At 33.8% G+C, this 23,002-nt stretch overlaps 1 protein-coding gene across 2 annotated transcripts in view; it reads left to right on the forward strand.

Annotated features, from left to right (window-relative positions):
* LOC115882916 (probable JmjC domain-containing histone demethylation protein 2C) overlaps window positions 1-23,002 on the forward strand; it is a 459,323-nt gene that overhangs the window by 150,479 nt on the left and 285,842 nt on the right. For both annotated transcript variants that reach the window (XM_030901184.1, XM_030901185.1), the window contains exon 7: window positions 10,418-10,535. In XM_030901184.1, the coding sequence (XP_030757044.1) occupies window positions 10,418-10,535 (118 nt within the window). The remainder of the gene's footprint in view (window positions 1-10,417; window positions 10,536-23,002) is intronic.

Genomic DNA, 23,002 nt, shown 5'->3' on the forward strand with positions numbered 1-23,002 from the left:
TTTCGTTGTGCGTGTGGAGATTAATTTGTTTTATCGACATCTGTTACTGTCACTTCTTGTTAAATATTGCACGGATTTAATGAGCGCGAGTTGAGTTAGAAAATAGATTGAAATGTCAATATAATTTAGATATCTTGGATAGAATGAATAATATTTAAAAGGCGTATTCGTATGAATAGGATACCTTCTTTTAGCTACTGCCATTATTAGTAATGAACGGTAATTAGGCAAAGAAAGTAAAGTCCTCCTACTCTGGGTGCCTGCTCACCAAGGGATAGAAGGCAATGAAAAGGCAAATGATTTAGCTAGAAAAAGAGCGAACATTCCATGCACTAACTGGACCAGAACCGTTCTGTTTTCCAAGCGGGATACCAACTGAAAGTGGAATTGCACAACCTGGAAGACGCCATCCGTAACCTGGAATGGGTGCCCTCCAACGGTCCAAGACACTCGAAAAAGTTTCTCAGAACTTACAACCGAGAAAAATCATAGATTTTCCTTGATTTAAGAAAGAATAATTTTCGGATTTTCATGGGGTTTTTAACAGGACATTATCTCCTCAAAGAACACCTCAGTACATTGAACACCTCAGTAGATTGAAGCTAAGAAACAACGGCGAATGTAGATTCTGTGGGGAAAATGGGGAAACACCAGAATACCTCATCACTGAGTGCGCCGAGACGACAACTTTTCGTACTAAAAACTTGGGTATGACTGATATCGGAAATGGAGAACTAACCTCTGTAAAACCGTCATATACAGTACGTCTGTCCGTTCTGTAGCTACGGGGTATCCGTGGGAGGGGAAACGATATTTTCTCGATGTTTTTCGGAAAAAATTAGACGACGCGTCCCATCAATAAAAATTCGACAAATTTGCAAGTAGCCAATAAAATGAGTGGGCGGAGCGATTTGCGGTGACGTACTCGTCAAGTCGACGTATAAAATATATTGCTGTTTATTTAAATGTTTTTTGTCCGCATTCCTTTCATAGACACAGATCCAGCAGACGTACTGTACATACTGGTTTTTGTCAAAGCCCTGACACTGTCTGATGAGTTATAATTCAAGGGAGGGGGACAAAATAGATCTGTAAGGTCGCGGTGATTAACTCCCCTCCCCCACAGTCTACATTCTACAACGACCAACGTCTGTATGCAAATAATTGACTCGTTAAGTTAGAAAAGGTAAAAAGAAAAGAAAAACCGAGGAGGAATCGCAATTTTCTTATCGACCGGTTCAATTTACTCTGCGATGTTGTTTTCGAAGGAGGTTCGCGCGACGGTGATAAATATGAATTTATTGGCCGTAAATGGTACCTACGTCCACTTCTCCTTTTACCCACATCCGACCAGAATCTATTAGCCCATTTGACTAATCGATCGCAACAACGCTAGATGCGGCCGCGCCGATAGATACTTTCTATCTGTGGCCGGTCGTACCGGCACTAGATGCTGCAATTAAGCGGGCCGTGTAATTTACGGCGTTTATTATTTGAACTGCACTGGCGGAACTACTTATTACCGCTTTTAATGGATGGTGGACACAAAGAACTGGTTCGGCCGAGCGGTGCTCGTTAACGTTTCCGTATCGAGCGTCGTTTATTATCGAGCTACGATATCTGGGATAAAGTAGAAGCTGCGAACTAGAAAAACGTACGTATTCTTTTACGGTTAATGGATGTTTATATGTCGGATGGAAACTGGAACTATACAGGGTGTCCCAGAAATAAGTGCAAATATTTTAAGGGGTGGTAGATTTCGATAAAAGAAACATATTTTCTCTTTATCGTTTTTCAAATAAGTCCAAAACAACAGAGTTATTTTACTTTGAAAATTGCCAAAAAAATGATTTTTTGTTAAAATTTTGAGAACCACTGGATCTTTTCTGGATTTTCTTTCTTGTAAAAAATTTAATCTAATACCTATGTTGCCATATTATCAAGAAATTATGTTTTTAACTAAAAACTAAAAAAATTTTAAAAATTTCGAATTTTCATATTTTTTTTTGTTTCTGGGGTTGAAGTATACTACCAGTTAAAATATCTGCACTTATTTCTGGGACACCCTGTATAATTCACTTCCGATCGTTTATACTAGATTACATTTTTTTGAGGTGGATATTGGCCAACTTTACGGATCTGTTATGGTATGATATCTAGATTACATCCTCCATTTGAAACCTTTTCAAAGAATCTTGACTTAGTTCCAATGAACTATTCCAACCCTGGAACGAAAGGAACTAGTTCCCTGTTTCTCAAAGGACTAGTTCCTCGGGATCTATTCCGGGGACCGAGACTGTGATCGATATACATATTCCGAGGAGCGAGACTGTGATCGATATACATATATGACGGCGACCTAGGTAGTTTAACGATTTTTATCTCTGGAGGAATTAGAACTAAGGAACTAGTTCCACCCAAGGAACTAGAATTCCCACCTCTATGGTGTCCTGTTAAAAACCCCGTGACAGTCCGAAGATTATTCTTAGGTACTTAAATCAAGGAAAATCAAAAAACCAACCAAGCGGCATTTATCATTAACTCCAAATATGATTATGAATTACTTAATATAATCCTCACATACCTATTAGTTATTTTCTTTGTTCATTCATCCTCTCCACTCCTCCCAGACTCCTTTCCTTGTCCTTCTCATTCAGCTCAACCTAATTTGATAAATATATTCTTGTTGTTTTCGACAAAGACGACGGCTCCCCGGGACTCGAACGCCAGCCATCAGCCGCCACCGTCCCCTTTTAATTCAGAATCGCGAAACACGTGCCGGGGGTTTCCCCAGCAGGCAGGTGGGTGCCGAGGGGTGCTGAAAGGGACGCGAACGAGGGCGCACGGCGAAGGGACGATAATAACATTCCTTTGAGGGCGCTGCGCGGCGACGCGGAGCTAGGGAGGAAGGGGAGAGCTCCATAGTTGCCGGTTCGGGTTTCATTTAGAACACGTTGTACTTTTTCATCTCTTTTGTGCGTTTAATGGGGTTTTTAGTCTCGTTTTTTTAACGAATTGAATTAAATTTAATCAGTGTTAAATAAGGGGGTGTTAAATAAAAGTACTATAATATGCACAAGTGGAATGGGTTGTTTGAGAGTGGTGGGTATTCAATTAAATCAGAAGAATTTCTACCTTAGTCAGCTCAGGACCTTGGACCTACGTATTTTTTAACTGGTCTGAAGAGTAATAACTTTTCGTCCGTACCTGTATAAAATTACTGAGGGAAAAAATGTACATTTACGACGTTTTTTACGTAAAAATGGTATCTTGGTAAAAATCGCTACGAGTCATGGTTCTCGAAATATTTGGAATCTATCTAAATCTATCTTTATCTAAATTAGCAATACCTGTCATCATTGACATAAATTAAACGTGTCGACTAAATAGTTATTAGGCTGAAATCATAAATTTGGAAGTTTTTGTGCCAAAAGTTCAGTAGAAACTGTTTTATCGTCATTTTTTCAAAAAGTCACGGAAATGTATATTTTTTCACTCAGTAGTTTTATACAGGTACGGACGAAAAGTTATTACTCTTCAAAACAGTTAAAAAACATGTAGGTGGCACCCCCAATGAATAGGAGTCACATTATTGACATCAAAATCAAATTTCTCATGTCAAAAAACCAAATATTATCGGTACTTCAGAAATTATTTGGAAAAAATCGAAATAAAAATAAAACTTCTACACCCTGTATCTCCGAAACTAAGCATTTTAGGGCATACATTTATACGAAATTTTTTACTTATTTTTATCTGCAGAATACGCTGTCGAAGTTTCAGGAATACAGTTCGGACCTACAGGGTGGTCCGAACTGTAAAATGGCGTAAAACGTTCAGACAAAATATGTAAAAAACTATAGGGACTAGAAAAATTAACTTATGTCAAAAGTCCATGGAAAAAACTGATGGAAACCGAAAAAACGACAACAGTGATCAAGACACATATTGATTAAATATTTGGCAACATCGCTTATTTCAATATTCGAGCTGTTTGTATTCTTATAAGCTCAAAGGATAAAACTTGAAACATTTTAATGAACCAGAGTTTCAAGTTACTGTGTAAATATAAACAGAAAAGAAAAAAAAATACTTTATCGAGCCTGGGGTTCATATTTAATGTAATATTTAAAGGATTTGTTCTTCATTGTTTTAAATCTGTGTTTTCCTTAAGAGTATTTAGGATTTTTTTTTAATTTGGTGTTAAATTTTGAAAGTATTATTTTATCAACACAGAATGTACTAGTCCACTCAACAACAATGCTAAACTTTGTGTTCAAATCAAAAGATTTTGGTGATCATTAAATTTTAGACAACTAAGTCCCTGTTAGTGAGAGCGCCCACCAAAGTGACGTAGCATCTGACGTGGCACGTATTCTGGCAAGTACCATGTATCTAGCAAGTTACGTTGAATTGAACAAACGACAATAAGTGTGTCAGCGCACACTGAAGTAGCGCTATCAGAAACGTGTCATTTGTCGTTGTAGCATGCCGTGCCACTGCTTCAAAACAAGAACTGGTTCTACTTTTCGCCACGTGCTATTAACACGTTACTCGAATTTGGCAAAAATGAAGGACGATCCGGACTTCAATATATGTTTTGTATCACTGATTGAGACTAAATCATGCATTTATGACCACACTCAAGGTATCAAAGGTTTCTTTTTTCATTTCTTCTATAAAAATTCATTCTATAAAATGTTTGAAATCTTTCAGGATAGATATTCAATTCGTTAAAAATACTAAATCCACATTTCTTTGTCTCTTTTTCCAAAACGGGTGTTTCCAATAGCGACGCTTTGGATAATTTTGGTTCGTATTAATTAGGTTTACAACTGCTAACAAATCTTCATCCTCTGAGGACGACACGTTTACGCTACTGCCACATCACTCATATGTGCGCTTCCTGAAAAATCATGCAATGCTATTGCCATATCATTGCCATGTATGTGCAACGTCATATTATTATTACGTCACTTTGGTGGGCGCTCTCCCTTAGATTTATTCAAAGTGATCAAAGCAGTATCTTGTATAATATATACTAATATACACGGATATACATGGATGTAACAAAAAAACCCTTTGAGCTTTTATAAAATGCTTAAGTGACTGGCTCACTGATTAATCACGATCCTGCTCAAACCACTCAAGAAGCTCAATTTTGGCTTACAGGTTGATTCTAGGGTGTAGAGGTTCGATAAGAAAGGAGCTTTCGAAATTCCAGTTTCAAGGGGGTGAAACTACCCCTTAAATATTACAATATTTTTTATTTAAAAAACGGTGAAGTTTCCGAAAAAACGCTTAAATACGTATATTTTATTTTGATTTTTTACATATTTTAAGATTTTTTAATAATGTATACAGGGTGTTTCGAAAAATCTGGTCAATGATTAATCACGATCCTGCTTAAAGCGCTTGACGTAAAAAGCTGATTTTTGGAAAACGGATTGACTTTAGGGTGTAGAGGTTCGATACGAAGGGATTTTTCGAAACTCGAATTCTAACGGGGTAAAACCACCCCTCAAATATTAGAATATTTTTTATTTAACAACCGGTGAGTTTTTCGGAAAAACTCTTAAACACGTATATTTTATTTTGTTGTTTTACATATTTTAAGATTTTTTACAAATTTATACAGGGTGTTTCATAAAATATCACCATTGAATAATCACGATTCTGCTTAAAATGCTTGACTTTTAAAGCTGATTTTTGACAAACGGATTGACTGTGGGGTGTAGAGGTTCGATAAGGAGGGGTTTCTCGAATCCAAATTCCAAGAGGGTGAAAACGCCTCTCAAATATTAGAATATTTGTTATTTAAAAAACGTTTAGTCTTTCGGGAAAACGCTTGGACACGCATACATAATTTATTTTGTTTTGTTACATATTTTGAAATTTTTTAAAAAATCGTACAGGGTGTTCCAAAAAGTTGGGTAATGATTAATCACGATTCTGCTTAAACTCTCTGACGTAAAAAGCTTATTTTTGGCCAACGGATTTTTCGAAAGTCAAATTCCAACGAGATGAAGCTACCCTTCAAATATTACCAAGTTATATAATAATATCGCCATATTGTTTTTTCTCATGCTGACATAATGTGAGAAAATTTTATCCAGTTTGTATGTTAATGGAAATTCTTGCTTTGCTTTATCATTACCATTACAAATGATTAATTCGACTCGAACGAAGTCGCGGGTACACGCTAGTACACCTATAAATATCACCACTATTATAGTATTTCGTGTAATTTGTACAAATTTCTTGATAGTTTAATGTAATTTGGTTAGGGATTACATGAATATCTCATAAATTTTAGTTATTTGTAGTTGTTTACAAACTTATATAAGATTTAACATGTTTTTCTATTTCTCGCAAAAAATACCCGTCTATAAGATCGACATTTACACTGAGACGTCTCCATTTTATCTTGTTTTCTTCGGTTTTCTTTGTAATACGAGCGAAAGTCGATATTCGGAAAATACCCCCTTAATAACTGTCCAACCCACATAACTTTCTTACAGACGAAAGAAAAACATAAAAGAAATAACAATGGAAACTGCCAAAAAAACGAATAGTTCGATTGGAAACTTGGAATGGGTCCCAATTTAATTGGTTTGTTTTGGAATACTTTTTATTATATTCGTTGGACAAACAATTCCTTACATTCGATTCTTAAATGGGAGAAAAGGGGGAAAATAAAACCAGTTGGGATCTCATAAATGATATGAGCTTATTAGTAATTTAATATACATAATATACATATTATGATATACTAATACCGGGTGTTGAATCGAATTTTACATAGGAAATCCCATGTAAAATTTAATGGGGTCAATTATTGGCTACCGTAATTATTTTAGAGAATAATTCTATTTAGGTTTATTGAAGGACACTAAAACCCACATTCAAAAGAATAACTTTAGGTATTTTTGATTAGCTCGTTTACGAGTTATCACCGATTTCTTTTTAAATATTTCTCCTTTCTTATGGCCCTGTATTTACTTATGAGCACCAGTCAAGGTAAAAGATAACTGTCAAATGAAGTTGTCATTTCAGAAATTTACCTATTTAGTGCTTTATTATTATTGAAAAATACCTCTCTTATTATTATCCTTTCCCTTATTTGTGCTAGTTTATATATTTTGGAAGTCACTTTGATCAAACTCAATCATATTTAGATCTAAAGAATGGAGTTCTTGATTAGATTTTCTGTCCCACTTTCCATTTCAGATATATTCTGGTCCCATATATTTTAATCAAAATCAGCTTAATGTAAATAAATCTTAAAAAGTCACAAAATCTGATGAATTTACAAATAAATAAATTACTTAATTGCGCCTTATCAAATTAAGTTGTAAAGAAAAAAGAATATAAGAAAGAAAAATTAAGGACGATAGATCTGCAAATAATTGCCTCTCGAAAGAGAATTTAAAGGGGGATCGAACTTTTAAGGGTATTTTGTGAACAATCGATCCGAGAGAAGGGAAGATAAGATCAGAAGGAAATTGAAGGAGGGTGGATGAGTTTAGGTTATTACAGTTCCTTTTTCTTTATTCTTTCGTAATCCGACTTGAGAAAAATGGAGAAATGTTTTTTGAGAAAATGTGCAATTATACAGTATGTCCCCGTGTCGTCTTTACTAGAGGAAAAAGTTATTTATTGTATAAATAATGCATTTTTACCTTATTTATGTAAATAAGTATAGGGTATGTTATATTTTTAGAAAGCTTGCAACAAGGCAAATAAAATAAAATAATATACAGGGCGGCCTATTTAAAATAACATGAGTTTAAGTCATATTTCGAAAATGACAACTTCCAGCGAAAAAACTAATTAAAGAATCACGTCATATATTGTCGAACTCTCTCAATCACTTGACAACCAGATGAAAGAGATTAGTGACGTCATTACAGCATTTCGTAAGTTAATGCATGTTCTTTTTATGTAATTGTCATTGTCATTTGATTTGGGGTTATCATTTTATTGACGGACATCGAGCAATGTCAAAATTAAAAAACAATTGTTGTTGTCAAACAAAATTCATTTTTTTTATTGAAAAAATGCCTCAAAGATGTAATCAAAATGAACAAGAGATCACTGCTAAGCTTATAATTTATTTTTCGCGAGAAAGAGACGCTGGTAGAACACTCTTGCCCGTGGACGCCGTATATGAAGTAAGTACAATGCAAAGGTTTAATATTAGAAATAGGAATTTCAACAGTCCGAAAGATTTGAACTAAAGGGACCTTAACTGATGAAGAGTCAGAGAAAAATTAATAAATCCCGGAAAAAAAAACGGAACTCGCTCAATCAGTAATATAGGAACGTTCTTAAAATTTTCTAAACAATATGAACTGATCTTATAGACACACCCTAAAGCTCATATTTGACATATAATGATGACGTAACGGTGAATGATGGCTGAACAGTCTTTACATCTCAGGATTCTACACTGAAAAAAGGATCTCTCAGTCGAAATGAATATGACTTTGACCCAAAAGATTGGCGCTTTTCAATAGGGCCAAGAATGACATTTCTTTGCCCAAAGCATTAACTATCTTTTCATAAGCTTTAAAAAATTACTTTAAAGAATAGAAGAATCTATCTGTCCAAAGTATTTCACTCTTGACCCAAAATGAATATGCATAGAAGTTCTTGCTACAAGAACAATAGTCTCTTTGATTCATGCAAAAATTCTTGATTGAAAAGGGACATTTCTTGATTAAAGAGACACTTTTCTTAAACCAGTAGAGAATACTATTGACTCAACTAAAATTTATTTTGATATAAGAGAAGTCTATACATATACAAGCATATACAGGCATATTAGATACGAGGTATATTATTTTCTGATAAATTTAGGTTATTTCTGCTTCTTCACTCCTTGGTATTTTTTGGGGTGGTTCATCACTCTACAAATTACAAAAAAATGTTACATCATGATTAATCAAAGTAAAGCAAATAAATTATTAAAATTATAAGCTTTGGTCACATTTTGAATTTTTTAATACGACGACTTGAAATTCTAAAATTTTTGTAATTATTTGCATAAAAAAATCGATACCTATATTCTTATTCTATAGTCACGCATGCATTATCTAAACAGGTGCATTAGGTAAATGTCTCTTACCTTCAAATATAGCAAATAAGTGCTCTAATTTCCATTTTTTCAGAAACTCCTTTAAAGAATCCATATATCCTAAAATTTGTCCATAAAAAATGACAAATGCATATTAATAACGATCATACTAATTTGTTATACGATATGCGTTTAAAAAGCAAATTATGCAAAATTCCAAGTGAAGTGATTCCAAGCAACAAAATCCGTGTGTACTATGATGTGCGACCTATGAAATGCGACGTACGACTGATTGGACTGCCGACTGATTGTATATACCGTTCTTCGTCATCGTCTTTGCGTGTCGTTATTATTTTTCATCAAAATAGTATTTAGCTATTGGAAAAATGGCCATGTTTCTTGAATGAAGTACTTCCTAGCGTATTTTGCTTGCTATATAACTTGCACTTGGTTGAATGAAAATAGATTCAAGAGAAATTTTCGAATTTTTCAAGAGAACCAGTTTTCTGAACCAGAGTTAAGAGAGTTTTTCTTCCGGCAAAATATTTTCTTTTACGCTAAAATAAATTCTCTTACCACTATTTTTTTTTAACTTTTTTTCAAGAACGATGACGACTCTAAGTCTATCTTTTTTATCAGTGTACATGAAAGGCTCTAAACGAGACACAGTTTTCAACTTTTCGATAAATTATAAGATAACCAAGATAGGCAGGGGTCGAAAAATGCAACATTTTAAAATTCGCCCTGTATTTCAGGAACTAAAAAATGTCATGGGAAATATACTGTTCCATAATTATGGTTCGCTTTGTACTTTGTACCATATTTTATCTGACATGTAAAACTACCGAGAGGTTATTAAATTATTTAGCAGCATTTTAGAATTAAGGAATCATGGTATTCGAGCGATATCGTCCTAAAACCCCTCCGATGGTTTTAAAATTCTTGAGGGCGGCTAAGTCGCGTGATTTTCAAACATCAACGCGGCACAAAACCCCACTAAATTCGCGATTATGCCACGAATCGGCCATTCGTTACCCTACACCCCCTTTGCTTATCTCCCTTTTCCGCTAAATAATGAATTCCCAGAAGCTGAACGATGCAGAAGGGGTGTGTCGGTAAAATACTACCCTCTTCGTTATTCTGTTCTAGTATTTGGACGGTTTTATTGAGTAAATTCAGTTCATTTACCCTTCATGATCAATATTCTGTTTAACACATTTATCCAGTAATAGGAGAGAAAAATTCACATGAAATATCAGAAACGTTTATATTATGTGTCATTGTATTTATTTTTAGTTATAAGGAATTAGAAATAATGGGTGATTATTTTTGTTGCAGAGTCGAGTTATTAGAGGTTTAAGTGGTGTCAACTGTCAAAGCAACGTCACTCGGAGGCCGCGTCAAGGACGGTCGGCCATATCGGAAACTGGAAATTCGCCAGAACCTCCGGATAAAGGTAATTAATTATTATTTCTTTTATTTTGTGAAAAATAATATGTTTTACTCGTTTTATTGGGCTGTTAAGCTTGTTGGTATTAACCATTAGATTAGATATACTAAAGGATACTATAATGCCAACTACAAACGTCTTTGTTTTTAAAGACCTGCACTTCGGGTAATGTGATTAACTGTCAAGTAGTGATGAGCCAAACCGTGATTTTCTGTTCACAAGCTTACCTGTGACAGCGACTTTGTATTATCTGTGACTCTGAACTGTGACTGCGACTTTATGATTATGAATCCGAAAGCACAATCACGGCTAAAATATAAGATACGATACGAATGATACGATTCTGTTGTTGTTGTTATACTAATTTTTATTTGTCCTTTATCCAAGGCCGCTGAAATAGAAAACACAATTAACAATGGGTAAAAGGTATATTAAAAAATAAAAATAAAACAATTTTTTATTAAAAGAAACCAACGGGAAAAGAATAAAATATGCAATATGCTCATAACCATAACGAACGAAACTTAACAACACGAGATAAGTAATACATTACACAACAAATATTTTCCTTTGTATTAAAATAAACGAAATATATAAAAAATGAAGTTTCTAAAAAAAATAAACAGTATAAAGGTAAAACTTTATATGTTTGGCTTTAAAAAAACCTGCTAAACTAAAAAGGAACCAAACCGATTCGTAGTGATAAAAAATACTAATAAAATATAAAATACATAAAAAATTAAATCACTTCTAACAGTCACTGTCTTTAGATCACTTTGTCAGATATCTATCCTATGAGACGTACGTGGTGACTCGTGACTGTGAACTGAGTCACGACCGGCGCCATCGGCAGCTGCGTTCGCGATCGCGACGTCCCGCTCTGTGAAGTATTTTCTCGTTACCAGAGAAATCACAATTAACTGTAATCGTCACGCTTTAGAAAGTCACCGTTTATTTTCAAATCAGTCACAGGCCGTGACTTTGATTATAGAATATCAGTGACAAAGTCACAGTTACCGATATTTCACTCATCACTACTGTCAAGTGTTCACCAACTTTTACAGCACATAGTTTTAATATAAAAATCTGTGATACTGAAATGCCGATGTTTACTTTTATTTCGCTTGTTTTTTACCTTTGACTGAAAGGTTCTATAAACATACAGAGACTACTTTGTAATTTTCATCCTACGTAAGTGCCAAAAAGTCATTAAAAGTGGAACAGGGTGATATTCCAGTCGTTGAACTGTCGCCAAAGAGTAAATATATAATGGTGTAAGTGTCAAAAGCGTCATTAAAATGAAAAGAGCGTAATGTTTGCTGCGATTTTAAAACTTTTACATTATGCTAGATTTAACGTAAAATAAAAATACATTTTATTCTTCCTTAAGAGTCCATTTCACTAGTCCAAAAAAGTAACAAAATAAGCGTTTGGCATTTAACGTTCTATATAAAACTGGCTAAGTATTTTTACACAAATGAAGAAGGAAATTAAAGATAAAGGATTATACTATATCCGTATTGTACCACATTTTTAGACAACTTCTTCCTTTTTAAGATTTTGATAGTCAAACATCAACAAAATATTCCTTATGTTTGCACTAAATTGAACTAAATGTTCTTGAAAATAAAGACATAATTTAAAATTCCGTTACAATACGGAAATAGATTGAACTTTTGTGATTACAGTGATATATAATTTAGTATTTTAATAAAACACGCTTTTAGATGTATCAAAAAACTTTTAATAAGAGTAACTTTAACTCTACATATATGTTTCGGCTTGTTAGGCCTTTTTCAAGAGTTTTTTAAGAACTAATCGTCTAACTACACTGTAACTATATATATATTTGCTATGGGGGTGGGTTCAGAGAGTTTACAATAGGGGTAATAAAAAATGTGTTTAGAAATCCTTGTTGGTCGTTAACATTATTTTCGTTTTTAACAGATTTTAGTATTTCTAACTGTTCAATGTAATTTAAACGTCTACCTTTTGTTTCTCTGTGTAGTAACTTAATTGAGTTTTCATTAATTTTGTGATTATTTACTATACAATGAGTTGCAAGACCAGAACTATGCTGGAGATTATTAATATACTTTACATGTTCTTTAATCCTTATATCTAAATTTCTACCTGTTTGGCCTATGTACACGGCATCACAGTATTGCAATCCACCCTATATACACCCGACTTATTTTTGACATTAGTTTTGTCTTTATTATTTAATAAAATTTGACCTAAATTTCTTTTATTTACGTTAATAGTTTTACATCCTATTTTATTGAGATTATTTGATATTTTGTTAGTTAAATTAGGAATGTAGTTTAAAGGTTGATAATTGTTATTGTCTTTAGAATTAGCGGATTAAAAATTTTTCATTAATATTTTGTTTTGTTTTTTCTTTAGCATATTATCAATAAGGGAACACTTATATCCATTGTTGATGGCGATCTGTTTAATAATATTTAACTCTTTTTTAAAATTCTCTGGGCTCAGTGGAAACATTACTAATCTATGAATTAAACTATGAAAGGGTGACATTTTGATTTGCCAGGATTGGTGTGATTGACTATGTATTACAGTGTCTGTGGTAGTGGGTTTTCTGTAAATATCAAATTGTAATCTATTAGACTGTTTTATAATTGTAACATCAAGAAAATTGATGGTATTAATACCTTTTTCAATAGTAAATTGTATTCTCGGGTTAATTGAATTTAATAATGTTAAAAAACTGTTTAAATTTCTCTCGGTGCCTGACCAAATACAAAAAATGTCATCTACATATCTTGCCCAATAATTTATTTTTGATATTAAACTACTCTTGTTTTTAAATAGCTTCTTTTCAAAATCTGCCATAAATATTTCTGCGAATAACGGTGAAATTGGGGAACCCATCGGTAACCCATCTTTCTGTTTAAATATTTCATTGTTATACTGAAAATAGTTTTGTTCTAAACAAGTTTCAATTATTGTTATTAAATCTGATTTTACTATTATATTAAGATTAGATTTATCAATTAGTTCATAAATAATAGAGGACAATTCATGGGTTGGGATAGAAGTGAACAGGCTTTTGACATCGAAAGAAACGAGTGTTGCATTATGTGGAACTTCAATATTTTTCAAATTATCTAGCAACTCAAAAGAATTCTTTATGGCAAATTTTGATTGAAAATTGATCATGGAAGGAAGTGTTTTAGCTAGTATTTGACATAATTTATAAGAGGGAGCATTTATGTACGAGACGACTGGTCTAACTGGATTATTGTCTTTCTAAACACATTTTTTATTACCCCTATTGTAAACTCTCTGAACCCACCCCCATAGCAAATATATATATAGTTACAGTGTAGTTAGACGATTAGTTCTTAAAAAACTCTTGAAAAAGGCCTAACAAGCCGAAACATATATGTAGAGTTAAAGTTACTCTTATTAAAAGTTTTTTGATACATCAAAAAGCGTGTTTTATTAAAATACTAATATTTCAACGATGTTTCACAAGGAACCAACCACAGCTTCAGTACAATTTATATATAATTTATATGGTTTTGTAACAAATTACTCGCTATTTTATGGCAAATGCTGAAGCTCTGCAAACCTTAATCCGCAAAGCACGTGTGCCGGGAATTTTGGGTGTGGCTTAACACGACAGGATCGGGCTAAGCCTTAGGCAGATTTCTGAAATATAATATATATTTCCTGCGGCCACACACCCGCTTTACCCGACCCCCGAGAGCGATCTTAAGAGTCCGACATAATGCCTCCCAGATTTATATACCTTGGATAAACACAATTATAAAGTAAACAAGAAATAACTGATTTTATTAAATATTCTTTTTTTAAAACAAAGTTACGCAACTTTCTGTTACATAAGCTTTTTGCAGGTATGTTTTGTTATTGTACACGAAGCAGTATTATAAATACGGCAAGTTTCGCTTTTGTATAGCGGCCAAACCAGTCGTTGAACCCTCGACAGACAAGCGGCGTAATTTGCGTTTCGCAAAAGCCATTGTTTCGTTAATCATAAACAGCGCCGCCACCCTTTTGCCCGGGATTTATTACCGCGGGTCCTATTTTCCCCCCGTTTTACCTTTTTCGTTTATTTGCCACGTTATTCGACCCTTTTCCGCTACAAAGTCAGTTTAATTACTTTCGAAATTCAGTTTTCAAAGTTAAATAGTATTTTTTTATTGGCAGGCCGTGTTTATTAATTGTTTAAGTCTATTAAAAGTTTTATTGAGTTTGGAATTATGGCAAGAAAAACATAATTTTAGATTTCTATATAAAACTCCTAAAATTTCATAGATGTTAAATTGCTCGTTTGGCGTTTGCTCATTACCTTCGGAAAATAAGGCCTGCCGGTTTGCGTGTGACGTCATCTAAGGAAGGTATGGGAATGGACAGGTTTATTATGGTGCTCTTCTAACCTCTCTGTGTAACACAAAGCAGATAGGTCTCCCGTCCTATCCGCTTTGTGTTGTGACAATTTCAAACGATAATGAAATTGTCGAAAAAATGTACGTGAAAACACACAAAGGAGGGCGTAATTACGTGATTGTTGGATGCAATAACATTCAATAACTCAACTTTCCAGGATATTCAACTCTCCCGAAACAAAATTTAGAGTTTCACAACTTCTCACACCGTTTTGATTTTTCAGAAGCAAAAATGGATTCAAGCAGCTCGACGAAACAAATGAGTAAACCAAGTGTCCATTACATAATCAAAAAATTAAATAGGCATTTACTCTTAGAGGAAAAATTATAATTTGCAATATTAATGGTATATTTGTTTTAATCAACTAGTGCTTAATTTTTTATGAACATCTTCTAAAATTATAAATTTGTACCGTTTTTTTTCACCAAGAATATTTAGTTTTAATCATTGTCTAATATTATTAATTACAACATAGTAAAAAAATATAAAATAGTGACTAACTAGCGGTTTACCATTTATCGGTTTATAATCCACGCAATACCTTCATGAACAAAATATACACAAAATTATTTAAAAAATCGTCTAGTTATTTATTATTTCTGATTATGGCAAAGTAACATCTATACTGTAAAGTTGAGTTGCAAAGTTGAGTTTATGAATTTGGTTTTGTTTTTCTAGTTTTAATTGTCTAAATCCCTGCATAATAAAATACTAGTTGAATGGATTTATATCAAGTCATCCTGGGTGCTAATAAAAGTATCGGTTACAGATTTCTCTTAAGAACAATAAAAGAACATTGCTTTTAAATAATGTCCGTGGACCATACTTTTGTTTACATCGGGTCAATTAATAATTTTCCCAAGCGGATATATTGATAATGTTACCAGTATTACTTATCAAGCAATGCTACTGTTATATTAATCAATTAAGGCCGTAAACAAACATAACATGTACAATTTTATATACTCATTCCATTATAATAAAATTAAATAATGCGCTGCAGAGCGAAAAGTTTTGTTCTTAAATATCTACTCTACATATTTCTAAACGCCTGTTCAAATATTAATTTTGTGGAATATATATCAACATAAAACGAGCTGTAATTAACGAAATATCATCGTAACAACAGCTATTTTAGAAACGTCCAGGTTTACTTATTTCACTGAGATATATGAAAAACAAGTCCTTTGCCTCGGGTACAGATACCGCCACGTTTTGGAAATAGCTCAAAACGAAACAAAATTGAACGAGGCAACGGGAAACGCTAAAAAATCCACCTACGCCCTCCTCCTGAGTAGTTTTCAGGCGCTTTTAAGAATCGAAAGTACGTCCAGACAAACCGAAGTGGGTCAAGACAACTGGAAATAAACCGAAATGCGACAAAGTTGGGCGACAAAATGCGACCTTGACCTGCTTCGAAGAGTTCTCCGCATAGTGTAGAGGCTGTTTAACAATTTTAGAATAATTATATAATATTTTTTTCGTATAGGTTCTCGTTATTTAAATCCGTGTATTTCTATATGCCGGTTGTTTACGATATTCCCCGATGGTGGCAGCACTGAGAATGCACTGATATGTATGAATAGCCGTCACAGATGTTGACTGCATGAGACTGAAACAGTACGGAACTGAGTCGTGACTGACAAGTGTGAATATACCTTAACGGGCCTATATCAACCGAGCCAATGAGTTTCGATAATTAGGTAGACAAAGCGGGAAACAACAATAACGTCGTTAAGTGTGGCACGGTAATCGTTGGCCCGGCTCTCGCAAATTTCTTCGTAATGCACCGTGCACAACAATATCGTCGGCGAAAGAAAGGCATTTTTTACGACCTTTTGTCTACGGAAAGAAAAAGGAACTATCGGGAAATGGCGGCATTGTTCGTCGGCGAACAATGGCGGACGACGACGTCGACCTTAGGAATGGCGCCTTTATTGTTTTCCCCGCCGTAATCGGAATTATTACGAAAGTCGCCCCGATACTGTTTGCCTTTGTGTTCCGTTAAATAAGCGACATTTTCTTGGAAACCTCGATATAATATTAATGGTAATATTTGAATAATGAACCGACAAGTCTCGATTTATAAAATGTTCAATACCAGTGCGGCGTTCTTTAATATTTGTTCTTCAATAAAATTGTTATCCTAGTATACTCCTCCAAGTTCTGTAGGATGGTGCCATTGTGATTTATAATAAGCAGAAGGAAGCCAGTCCAATAAAATTTAAACTAGTTGTTTAATAAGCCAATCCAAAAGCTTTTGTTGCTACTATACCACAAATTACCTATAACAGATGCGAAAGAAAGCGACTGCATCGGAAACCGCTCGGCAAACCCCACACGCCTATTGAGTGGCACCAGTCGTTTAATCCGGAAACCTATGCTGTGTCGTATTCGCTTGCTGGAATGACATAGTGCGTGGTTATATGTTTCTTTCTTTACTTCGTAAAAACTCTTCTTTACTTCTCTTCTTTACTTCGTAAAAACGGGTGTAGGATTTTTGTTGAACTTTTGAACTGTTATTTCTAAGTTTTGGTAATTTGTATATCTTATTTAAAATGGGATACAAATGTGTTTATTTATACGGGAAAAAATATATATTTATAGTATAAAAAAATAATTTATTTAACAAAATTTAATTAAAAATGTGACAAAATAGTACCTTTCTATTGGTTCTATCGGACTTTTTTCGACTATATAAATCTTTATTTGTAAACTTTAATACATCAAATATTTTCAATCTAATAAATCATTTAATGATGTAAATAAGAGGAAATTTCTCACATGGGTGGTCAAATTCTATAGTTTTCATTATATCAAACAGCCTCTGAGAAATGTTTTCAACCAAAATGCCTTTAATTATGTTTGACTACATCAATTAAAAGGGTCTTCAAATACATCAATGTGATATTTGTCTAAAATTTGCAAAAGAATCCGAATCTCTGGATAACTCGAAATTATTTATCCATTTAAAAGCCTTTGATCATGAAAGTGGAAAAATTTGTTCATTTTATTTACTGGAAATTGAAAAATTATTTATATTAAATTTTGATGAGTTTTGCACTGAAGAAAACATTCAGAGGCTGTTTGATATAATGAAAACTATAGAATTTGACCACCCATGTGAGAAATTTCCTCTTATTTACATCATTAAATTAGATTGAAAATATTTTATGCATTAAAGTTTATAAAAAAATAGAGATTTATATAGTCGAAAAAAGTCCGATAGAACCAATAGAAAAGTAACTATTTTGTCACATCTTTAATTAAATTTTGTTAAATAAATTAATTTTTTATACTATAAATATCTTTTTTTTCCTAATCTCCTACGAACTGATATAATATGACGAGCAATCTGTTAAATTACTGTGAGATTATATGCCTCGATAACATATTGGTGCAGATTATTTTCACCCAAACAAATAATAACCCAAACTATACATTGATGCGGATTGTCTATGAACTCTTTCTGAAGGTCACAGAAACCTGAACGCGTAATTCGGTGTTCTTTCGCATCTGTTGTAGTTAATTTGTAACTATACATTGTGAGTATTCACAGCACCACGTGATCTTATTTCCATGAGTGCTTAATGACATTAGATCATGCAAAGTGAGTATTCATTGGAACTTTGTAAAGTTAAAAGTGACTGCTTACTGAGCTTATAATCTGTCAAATTTAATGTGAACACTCCTCTATTAGAACAGCTAGAAGACAGACCTATGGACTAGTCGGTAAAGTATAATATGAGCAGAGCATGTATATCATTCTCAACTTATTCAACCATTTCCAATTATGATTATTCAACCATTTCCAATTATGGTGTAGCCTCGTTGACTATTGTTGGCTATGCGGTCCCTGCTAATTACCTAATATGATCCCATCTCAGGTTCGGTTTTCCTCTAGGTAAAAAAATTTTCCTCGAATTCCTCCTGGAATGTAATGCTGTAATTTTTGTGGTCCACCTGTTGTCCGTTCTTCTTGCCAGGTGTCCTGCCCATTGCCATTTGAGGGATTTGACTCTGTGGATTATATCTATTACCTGGGTCTTTTTTCGTATCCACTCCATTCTGTTACGGTCTCTCTTGGTTATTCCCAGCATATTTCGTTCCATTGAGCGTTGTGCGACCTGCAGTTTCCTTAATATGTCCGTTTTAAGTGTCCAGGTTTCGCATGCATACGTCATGACTGGTAGTAAATATTGGTCGAATGTTTTCTTCTTTAGATAGAGTGGCATTCTAGATTTGAATTTGATTAAATTTTGTCCGTAAGTACTCTTTGCTAACTTAATTTTTCTGCTGATTTCTAATAGTAGAGATCCCGAGTTGTGTATTAGTTGTCCCAAATATATGTATTCTTCTACTCTTTCCACTAATTCGTTGTACATTACTTTATTTTTTGCTAAATTCATTTTGAGGTCCACTCTATTGCTGGCTGTGTTTAATTCATTAATTTGTGTTTGTAGTTACTATTAAAGTACCTGCATACTACTAAAAAAATACTGGACAGTATGAGTTATTAAAAAAATGGTTTTATAAAGGACAAACAAAAATAAAAGTAGTTCATTTAATTTTTTCGGTCAAATTTAGCGCGAATGATGGATCTGGCATGATGCCAGCAGATTTTATTTGCGGCCTGTAAATTTTATGAGCCGGATCTTTGAAAGAGAGCAACGGATTTTCGTATGCAAGGCGGAAATTGGAAGATTTTTCGTAAATATTTTCACGAATCTGTGTTTATTTGGAACGTGAATTCCCAACAGGAACGATTTTGTATTTGTGTGTTTTATTTATAGCTTCGATGTTTTTAATTTATATTACGAGGCTTAGTCATTGTTGGCGATTGATTTTATTAGTTTGTTTTACGTCGAAATTTTTATTTTACTTCCGAATTATAAATAGTATTCGTATTTTTTACGTATTATTTTTGTATTAAAATATAAATCACACTATGTACCACTTACTTTACCTATCATACATAACAAGAAAGATCGTAAAAGAGTGGAATGAAGAGACCTAGAAGCCCAAACCAGAGATTTTTGTCAGTCAGAAAAAGAATCAGCACATTTTATGTTAATCTGATAGCCTGGCCAGTTGATTATAGCCTGTTCTTTGTATAAATCATTAGCAAAGAGCTATATGGAGGATTCAGTGTCCAAGTTCGGCTTTTTGAACCACAATACACCTGTAAAGACACACTAAAATAGGCCATTAGCCACCCTAAAAAATGATTCTAATAATTGTGAATTTATTTGAAAATTAATTTTAAAACCCGAACAATCAAATAATCCAGCTGGTTTATATAATATTATGGAAATTTAACCTAGAGCAAACCGAATTATGCTCGGCCGAAATCGTGTAAACTATAAACGAGGGAATACCGTCCTCCCCTCTGCACGAAAACCCTTTCAAACGTTTCCTCTTTGTGCCGACTGATTAATCGCTTTAACTGACCCCGCCGCCCCTGACGGTCGTTTCACCTGTCGTTGCCCGGGCAACGCCTGCTTGCCTGCCTGCACGCCATTTTCCCGGTATGGAATTGGAACGGCACAGACAGAACAGTAGAGTCGCGTTTCAAGTAGAAACGCGATAGCGTCGAGGTGACGTAGGAGGAGTAGTCGGAGAGCGCATCCAGGTCCACGTCGCGGGAATTAAGATAATTATCTGGGCTGGGCGCCCGCCTGTCTGATTATTTACGAGAGTTCGTGTCCTGTCCGAAAGATAGACTATTAAAGATGGAGAGAGGGCGTTAATGGGCTTTGTAAGAGTCGGACTTGAGGTTACCTCTCTATAATGCAGTTTAAGGACAAATGCGGCTCGCATGATTTGTTTCCTGCTCAAAATCATTGAGTAGAGACGAGATAAGTGGCTGATTCCGACTGCTTAGTGGTTTTGGCATTCTATTGCAATAAAAATCGCAGTTTTAACTAAACAAAATGCCGTTTCATATAAAATTTGTCAAAGAAAACTCATATTTGCAAAGAACAATCTCATGACAACCGGCAACATCTGCCATCACTACCAATACAACCTTTTTTATCGACCAATAATTCGTTTAAAATAAATTTTTATTCATTAGAAATGACATTTGGTAATAGTTTCGATGTCTTTGATGACATGCACGCCAACATTTATTGATTTCTATAGCATCATCATTGCCATGGTCTATATTATGTCGGAATAATTAAAGGAAGGATGATGCCCGCAAGCCCAAACAGAATTAATTAGGATCTGAGTTTCAGCCCGCAGGAAACAGAATTCGCTAGCAGGGAGATTCGCAGGATGCGAATGACGGAAACAAATGAATTTTTAATGGAAACCCTAAACTCACCGCACACAAGCCCAGTCGAAATGGGAGAGTTTTGTTTGTAGGGGATTATAAACGCGGTCTGGGAAGTAATCAAGATAACTTAATTTTTCATTGTTTCGTTGTTATAGGTCTGTGTATTATGTATTATTTCTGTTTCTATACGGTGTTTAATATTTACGCAGTTCTCTTTATAATCATTTAAAAAAATATACAGCTCTTTCAACAGTAAATTTTGACGATATGAAATATTGACGTTACTTCAGAAATTATTTGGAAAAAATCAAAATAAAAATGAAATTTGTACACCCTATATCTACGAAACTGAATATTTTAGGACATACATTTATACGAACTTTTTTATTTATTTTTATCAACAGAATATGCTGCCGAAGATTCCAGAATACAGCCTGTATATTTTTTGTAATATTCAATAGATATTCATTTTTGCTCCATTTTTTTTTCATTAAAAAGCAAACGCAAAACATGCATACAATGCCTGTAGCTTACAAATTAATAACGAACAGCCAGAAAGCGTCTTTTTAAGTTTTTTTTAAATCTCATGTAAAAGGGAGGAAATTCAATTAATTTTCTTTTAGTCGTGGAAATTTCAGAGGCAGGAAGTTCTTTAAATTAAATTTGGATTATTAAAAACATTTCCAAGCGTCCATTGTTTGCCTTTTATTCTGCAGAACGTTGACGTTGTTTACGTTCAAATAATCCGGCATGGAGATATCTTTTTATACGTAGATTTTATCTAGAAATCTCATCTAGAATTTGTATCTGACAGAACAGCAAATATTGGTTTAAAACAAGCGTTCGGAATTTAACATTTTATGTAAAACTGACTAGGTATTTTTTCCACAAATGAAGAAGGAAATTAAAGATAAAGGATTATATTATTATCCGTATTGTAGCGCATTTTTATACATATTCTTTATTTTTAAGATTTTTTTGGTCAAACATCAACAAAATATTCCTTATGTTTGGACTAAATTTTCTCGAAAATAAAGACATAATTTAAAATTCCGTTACCCAATAGGGAAGTAGATAATAGATTGAAGTTTTGTGATTACAGTGATATATAATTTATATGGTTTTTTACCAAATTGCTCGCTATTTTATGGCAAATCCTGAAGCTCTGCAAACAACCAAAGCACCTGTGTTTGGAATTTTGGGTGTGGCTTAACACGACAGCATCGGGCTAAGCCTTAGGCAGATTTCTGAAATAATATATATTTCCTTCGGTCACACACCCGCTTTACCCGACCCCTGAGAGCGACCCGAAAGTACACCGTAATAGAGTCTTAAGTCAAACGTTTTTAATATTCGAAAATTCAACTTTATCAGATCTAAACTTCCACTGAAAGTTCCTGATATTATAGATAATATATGATCTAAGATCTAAGAACAGCGACCCGACAGAATTTCCACACGTTCACCCGACCATCTACTCACATCGCCTAACGTCGCTTAAGTTCGGTGATATATCGGAAAACGGTGTTTTGACGTAGCTGGGCTGTTGCATCTGATATTATAGTAGAAACCTTGAAAAGTTAATGTAATTTTAATTAAACAAGTAACTAAATGGTGCAGTAATCGTTGACATAAAATTAACCACATTGTTCCTGTCTAAACAATTTAAAAAATTCAGCAGTTTTAATTAGGCACAACGTAAATTACTGCTCTAACATATGGATGGTCCAATATCCAATATTGTGGCAGCACAGTA

This window comes from Sitophilus oryzae, unplaced genomic scaffold (assembly GCF_002938485.1).
Source record: "Sitophilus oryzae breed Bouriz unplaced genomic scaffold, Soryzae_2.0 scaffold_179_pilon_pilon, whole genome shotgun sequence".
NCBI classification, from domain to species: Eukaryota; Metazoa; Arthropoda; class Insecta; order Coleoptera; family Curculionidae; genus Sitophilus; species Sitophilus oryzae.